The sequence below is a fragment of the Corticium candelabrum genome, chromosome 7 (genome assembly GCF_963422355.1).
Source record: "Corticium candelabrum chromosome 7, ooCorCand1.1, whole genome shotgun sequence".
In the NCBI taxonomy this organism is placed as follows: domain Eukaryota; kingdom Metazoa; phylum Porifera; class Homoscleromorpha; order Homosclerophorida; family Plakinidae; genus Corticium; species Corticium candelabrum.
Window position 1 is genome coordinate 7,223,567 of NC_085091.1, and position 8,219 is coordinate 7,231,785.

The 8,219-nt window shown below is 41.5% G+C and overlaps 1 protein-coding gene across 1 annotated transcript in view; it reads right to left on the reverse strand.

The window, feature by feature from the left end:
* Positions 1 to 1,714: 1,714 nt before the first annotated feature.
* The window catches only part of LOC134181917 (polyamine-transporting ATPase 13A3-like), a 27,964-nt gene continuing 21,459 nt past the window's right edge, over positions 1,715 to 8,219 (reverse strand). The window contains exons 22-34 of the mRNA XM_062649204.1: positions 6,425 to 6,740; positions 5,957 to 6,085; positions 5,743 to 5,822; positions 5,638 to 5,680; positions 5,503 to 5,577; positions 5,166 to 5,200; positions 5,009 to 5,105; positions 4,873 to 4,945; positions 3,265 to 3,415; positions 3,054 to 3,202; positions 2,859 to 2,947; positions 2,032 to 2,115; positions 1,715 to 1,971 (exon numbers count right to left, since the gene is read on the reverse strand). Of these exons, the coding sequence (XP_062505188.1) occupies positions 1,840 to 1,971; positions 2,032 to 2,115; positions 2,859 to 2,947; positions 3,054 to 3,202; positions 3,265 to 3,415; positions 4,873 to 4,945; positions 5,009 to 5,105; positions 5,166 to 5,200; positions 5,503 to 5,577; positions 5,638 to 5,680; positions 5,743 to 5,822; positions 5,957 to 6,085; positions 6,425 to 6,740 (1,453 nt within the window). The 3' untranslated portion in view covers positions 1,715 to 1,839. The remainder of the gene's footprint in view (positions 1,972 to 2,031; positions 2,116 to 2,858; positions 2,948 to 3,053; positions 3,203 to 3,264; positions 3,416 to 4,872; positions 4,946 to 5,008; positions 5,106 to 5,165; positions 5,201 to 5,502; positions 5,578 to 5,637; positions 5,681 to 5,742; positions 5,823 to 5,956; positions 6,086 to 6,424; positions 6,741 to 8,219) is intronic.

Consider the following 8,219-nt stretch of genomic DNA (forward strand, 5'->3'; position numbering starts at 1 on the left):
TAGAACTTGAAAACTGATCACAGAGTATCATATCTCGCGGTCAGTGCTTGCCATCTCGTTTCTACAACTCTGTTTGAGACGCAAGTCATCTTTGTCGATAGGCTCCTTGTAATGCTCGGATGTCTCTGATATAGATAGATCCGCTATAGCACTAGAATCTACTCTACTTACACGAGGTCCAGTTCACCGCATGCGCCCGCCTCGCCCAACCCAACACGTACAACGCAACCTACCCAGCTATATGTGTCCTTACATCTCCCTTCTCAAGTAAAATGTGTCCATTACCTATCCCTTATCAAACGTAGTCTCTATACTTCACTGGCAGTCACGTAGGGCTTGTTGGGCTTGTTCAATGGTTCGATGCTGCTTTCTTGTGGTTCGGGGTGCTGGTCGTCAGCTGAGACCGAGGCACTAGGGTCTTGGTCTTGATAAGGAGGGATCTCATCCAAATCATCACGTTCTGGTGTGGCCAGAGGCCTGGCTTCCTTGGACGCCCGAAGATGACGGCTGTTTCTCCGTAGTGTTTGACTGCCCTGTTGGACTTGATAAGAGCGTGCACATTTCAGTAGGTCTCATCGGTCACATGGCAATGTTGAAACTTCAAGAGCTGCAGAAGAAGAAGGGAGAACTAGGCATTGTGTGGTAAGAAGTACTGTAATATTAACTTTAGTATTAAATCGCTATCCTAATACATATCTACAACAGTCAGCCTCGGAGTCCAGACGGAAGTAGGTGTCGGTTATTTGGACTATTGGAGTTATGAACGGGTCACAGGGAATGGATGTGTTTGGGTAATAAGTGACATCCTATTGTACTGTGTATGTTTCTTGATGCTATTCGTTTGATATTGATGGATAGAATTAAGTTTTCCAAAAATTGGAAACACACACACACACACACACACACACACACACACACACACACACACACACACACACACACACACACACACACACACACACACACACACACACACACACACACACACACACACACACACACACACACACACACACACACACACACACACACACACACACACACACACACACACACACACACACACACACACACACACACACACACACACACACACACACACACACACACACACACACACACACACACACACACACACACACACACACACACACACACACACACACACACACACACACACACACACACACACACACACACACACACACACACACACACACACACACACACACACACACACACACACACACACACACACACACACACACACACACACACACACACACACACACACACACACACACACACACACACACACACACACACACACACACACACACACACACACACACACACACACACACACACACACACACACACACACACACACACACACACACACACACACACACACACACACACACACACACACACACACACACACACACACACACACACACACACACACACACACACACACACACACACACACACACACACACACACACACACACACACACACACACACACACACACACACACACACACACACACACACACACACACACACACACACACACACACACACACACACAGACACACAGACACACACACACACACACACACACACACACACACACACACACACACACACACAACTGCCCATTATTTAGAGATACAGAATCTGCAACTGCACATACGGCATACAAACCAGTCGAGTGACTACACAAGCTGCACTTCTAAAACAATAATTATATAATAAACATCAATCTCCTATGTGCATGTGCACGGTTCCAAGAACAAATTGCAAGCCACAACGATGCCTGCCGTCTGTTATTGTCACGACAACGGTGGCCAATCAGGATCTTCACTAATCTCTCGCTCTACATGTTTATACAAATTTTTTGGTTCTTTCTTGCGTCTCACCTTCGTCCACATTCGCTTCAACCATTCGCTTCTCACCATAAAATGCTAAGAAAACAAACAGTCTGATAGTCGGTTGAGATTTGAGGATCGATCATTCATTCATACGTCGATGATGATTGATATCATAAATGATACTCCCACCATTTCCACAAGAGCAACACGGAAGAGGTACGGAGGTGGGACTCTCAGCTACAGAGAAAACATTTAGGTCGTTTGGTTGATATTAATAAGACTGTTGGCTGGCTGTCCCGTCTTGTAGAAAGAAAGAAGGCAAATATTGTCTGTTGTATGCAACTGGGTCTGTTAATCCTTCTGGCCATTTCAATTTTCATTTTCAGTTTTCAAGTTTTTTTACTCACAGTTCAATTTTTTGTCAAAATTGAAATTAAAATAAAAATAAAAAAATTAAAAATGGAAATTTGCTGGCCAAATTTATTTTTGCACAAATATTGAAAACCATTACAAATATTGGAATAAGTCAAAAATTTGAAAAATAAAAATTAAAAATTACAATAGAAATTTGAAACTTGAAATGGTGATTTTCAATTTTTTGCAGAAAATAAATTTTTGCCAGTAAATTTTTATTTTTTATTTTTCACTTTCCATTTTTTGTTTTGACAAAAAATTGAAATGTGAGTCAAAAAGTTTGAATGAAAATGACAATTAAAATTAATTGAAACGGCCGAATGACCTAGGGACCCAATTGCCCTCAACAAATCGTTTTCATGTCTGTCTGTCTGTCTGTCTGTCTGTCTGTCTGTCTGTCTGTCTCTCTGTCTGTCTGTCTGTCTCTCTGTCTGTCTGTCTGTCTGTCTGTCTGTAGCTATCTGTCTGTCTGTCTGAGTGTCTGTCTGTCTGTCTCTCCGTCTGTCTGTCTGTCTGCTTGTCTACCCATCTCTCTGCACAACACTCAACCCAACATTCACACCAACCTGTAAAACACTAATAAGAAAACCCGGCGGCCACACGGTGATATACGTCGTCAGACACATAAGAATCACAACCGACCAAAGAAACAATTCTAAACAACCAACCACTCATCACACACACACACATACACACACACACACACACACACACACACACACACACACACACACACACACACACAAGCAATTCAGACTCACGATTTGTGTACATCGGTTGTCTATACGGAGCACCAGTCGCAAACGCCACGGCCACATTGATCATAAGGAACGAACACATACAAAACAAAACGGTCGACTCATAGCACACAATGTTGTCCTCGTCCTCTTTCTCAAGCAGGGGTGAAAACCTAAGCATCCACCGTGTCTCCCAATCTCGCTACACAATACACACTATTGTGTGAGTACAAACCAGGTCTCTCCCTTTAGATACTGATAGGCTATGACTAGTGTTGTCACTTGAACGATGATCTGGGAAAAGATCGAGAAAAGAACATAGAAGCTGGCGAGCCTCCCGAATGGACGTCGTTTTGCCAAGTGAGGGTACGCTTCGGTACGTTCCACTGCAAAAACGAGGACAAAGTAACATTAGGAAAATTATTAACACAAAAAAATTATTAATTAATTAGCAAAATATATTACAAATATAATATGCCGTATGTACCATGACTGATGGTGGGTCAATCATTGGATTGGCTGTGTGGGCCAGTAGACTCTGTGCCACAGACATAGCAGCGACTCAATACAAGTGAGGTTGGTCAGTACTGTACACATGGATGCATGTATTGCACATATACTGTACCCTAATGCTTCCAATGTATTTCAAGTAATATTCAGAAGAAAAACTTACCCTAAAATTATAGGATAGTAAAGGGTTTTTGCGCATACTCATAAAATATTATCAAAATGGCCACTAGTAAACACACAAACAAATAAACACAAAGACATACAAACACAGATAAAAATACAAACAAATAAGCACAAGGACATACAAACAAACAAACAAACAAACACACAAACAAACAAACACAAACACATGAAGGCATACAAACATAAAGACATACAAACACACAAACAAACAAACAAACAAACACACAAACACATGAAGGCATACAAACACACAAACAAATAAACAAACACACAAACAAAAAGCACAAACAAACAAATGCAAAACACCAACGTCTTGCATTTCTAGTCCTGACCAATGGATGATACAACGGCATGCCATTTGGTTGTGGTCTGGTTAGATGCCTTGAACACTAATGGTGTTAATGATGAACTAACACTAATGCATGACATTATATAAAGTTGTCTCACTTTTGTATAAGTTTTTTGCTACAACAACTACTACTACTGCAGTCAGTGTCAAGAGAATGAAACAGTTGCATACAACCAGCTGAGCGTCTAAACACTGTCTGTGAACAAATAGTCAATATTTGTTAGTTGTATTAAGAGAAATAGGTATTGGAGATGGAATGCCAAATATTGACACAAAATGGTGCATAGAATTCTCTTACACACAAGTGCACATGCACACACAAACGTCTGCACACACAGACACACACGAACACACAGACACACACGCACACACAGACACACGCGAACACACACACACACACACACACACACACACACACACACACACACACACACACAGACAGACAGACAGACAGACAGACAGACAGACAGACAGACAGACAGACACACACACACACACAGACACACACACACACAGACACACACACACACACACACACACACACAACTCACACGGACGGAAACACACATGGACACACACACACACACACACACAGAAACACACACACACACACACACACACACACACACACACACACACACACAACACACACACAACACACACACACACACACACACACACACACACACACACACACACACACACACACACATACACACACACACACACACACACACACACACACACACACACACACACACACACACACATGTGAAAACTGTAAACAAACATCAAACTTACTGACGAGTGCAATGACCAGCACAACAACTAAATCAACATACAAGTACTGAAAATCTCCCAAATTCGAGTTGATCTAAACCCAACAAACAGAAAGTTAGCAAGCTAAACATCAGACAACAACCTACACTAAACATACCGAGTACAGCATTAGAACAGTGACAAATTCAATCATACTGTACAAAGCCATGTACTTGAAAACAGAGAATGAAGTATCAAGAGCTGCTCGTCCCTCCCTGCAGAACAATTAACATCATTTTTCTGTAATGCTGGCAAGTTAGGTGTGTATGGATTACTTGATTAGAGAAGGAACACAAGTGATGTTAGGTGTCTGTAAGACAAATTTGGATGTTACATTAGAGTGGGCACATTATCTTACTGACATGCACGCACACATGCACACACATACGCACACATGCACACATGCGCGTGCACACAGACACACACACACAGACACACACACACAGACACACACACACACACACACGTGCGCACACACACACACACACACACACGTGCACACAAGTGCACACACACACACACACACACACACACACACACACACGACCAACAAAGTAGCAATGATCTCTGTGTTGCAAAAGACTCTGCAAACTCTCTTCCATGCTTCTCTACCTTCGATGTGAACGGAGATGCTACGGATGCTTCTGCTTCTGAGAGAGAAATACCAGCATTTGCAGCCCTCAATGCCTGCAGTGGCATACCCAAAATGTTCACAAATTATCATTCCGTGACAGATAATCTACTTACCCCACAATCATTTGCACCATCACCACACATACAAACACAAAATCTGATAGAATGTGTTAGCAATTAAGTGGCATTGACATGTTTGCCATCGCGTGTTCAACGTACCCCAAATCCTGAAGACTTTCCACTAAGTCTCGCTTTTGTTCTGGCGACATTCGAGCAAAGATGATACCACGAACAACCACCTCAACATTCAACATACAAACTATACATCATCATCGGTGTGTGTGTGTGTGTGTGTGTGTGTGTGTGTGTGTGTGTGTGTGTGTGTGTGTGTGTGTGTGTGTGTGTATGCATGCATGTGTGTTTAAATGCTAACCTTGTTTAACAGCTTCAAGTCCTCACATCGAATAAGACTAAACGAACTCCCCGTCATGGCAAACACAAAGTCAGACACAGCGTCATGTCTGGGACTGAGTCTAAACGACGTTTTCTGATACCATGCCAACTACAACAGATGAACAAATAAACAAAACAAATAAATAAACACAAACAAACAAAAAACAAAAAAAAACAAACAAACAAACATAAACAAATAAACAACTAAATAAACAAAAACAAACAAACAAACAAATAAATAATAAACAAATAAACAAATAAATAAATAAACAAATAAATAAATAAACAAATAAATAAATAAACAAATAAATAAATAAACAAATAAACAAACACAAATAAATAAACAAATAAATAAAAATAAATAAACAAAAAACCAATAAACAAATAAACAAATAAACTAATAAACAAATAATCACCCAATAAACCACACAAACAACCATCGACTCACATCCGTGTTGCTTGCTCCAGATGCCAAGCTTGAACTCAGAGCATTCGTGTCATTGATCACTGAACGATACGTGACCATCATTCTGTTATCATCAGACTCGTTCATACTAGCACTGACAAGCACGACGTCTTGTCCTGGACTGATCAAGTTGCACTCTCTAGCCACACTGATTGCAGTATCAATGTTGTCTCCGGTCGCCATCACACAACGAATAGCGGCCGATTTTAATTCCATGATGACCGGCTTGGTCTCGGGTTTGAGCTTGTTCTGCATGACGAGCAAGCCAAGGAATCTGAGGTCGCATTCGACGTCTTTCCTACAACACAAAACCGATTGATTACACACGACAAGCAACGATCACTGAATGAATTCTAGAATCTTTGGTAGAGATATGCACACGTGTTCGGATTTCAAAGAGGAATTTGTTATGTCTGACGTCATTCACACATACACAAATGTACACACACACACACACACACACACACACACACACACACACACACACGCACACCTTTGACGTTTGAACTGTCCATCCTCAATGGATGATAACAGTGTCTCTACGGACAAAATGGCAAAGGAGGAAGAGTAAAACTTTAAAAACTTATGACGAGCTACTGATGTGCTTGCAAAAACGAGAATGTCTTGTGAGGTCTCCTTTACTCCAAAAAGATCTTCTACACTGACAATGAAACTGGTAGTGCTTCTCAGTTGATGGACGTTCTTCTCCAGATGTTGAACTACTTGTTCTGTCTCTGTTTATTTGAGATTTCCACATAGTTCTTTCCTGTGATAGTGTATACCAATCTTTTTCTGGTATACCACGCAGGTTCATGTCACAGGAAACTGCATCACGCCATCTTTTCTTTGCACAATGACAAGGTCATTTTGAAGCTAACTCCCCAAACAGCATCTGTCTAGGGAGTCGTTCATCATCCATTTGGGCAACATGACCAAGCCAACGGAGCCGATGGTTTGTTAAAACATCTGATATTAATTCTTCCATGCCAAAGTCTTTTCTTAATACCCGGGATGGAATTCTTTCTATCTTGCCATGCTGATAATTGGTAATGCCCATGATGGAGCGAACACACTGATTGTGAAAAGTCTGTACGTGTCTCAGATTATCAGATTCGACTGTCCAAGTCTCTGACCCATACAACAAACTGGGCAGGACCACCGCTTTATACACTGACCTCTTTGTATCGATGGACAAGTCCTTATTGCAAAAGATTGAATTTCGTAAACACCCGAAAGCTTTGGCTGCTTTACCAATTGGACTGAAAATTTCCTCTCTAATTTCGCAATCCGTTGTTATGCAGCTTCCAAGATATACGAAGTTACTGACCATTTCAATATGCCCTCTTGCAACCTGTACTGATTCAGTCGCACGCTCATCATGAAAAAGTCATTTCCGAAAACCATTCCTTTAGTTTTCCCTAAACTTGCAGTCAAACCCCAATCCAGTGCTGTTTCAATAAATGATCTGGTCATAATCTCAAAATCTTCCCTTGATGCGGTATACAAAGCTGCATCATACACACACACACACACACACACACACACACACACACACACACACACACACACACACACACACACACACACACACACACACACACACACACACACACACACACACACACACACACACACACAACACACTCACGACATACAGACAGCATCATACACATTACACATGTCTGCTGCAAAGCAAGTGTATATCCTCATCGTTCACAACACTTCCTAAACGTTGATGCAAACACGTTACAAACACGACGTCACCTCGACATTAACA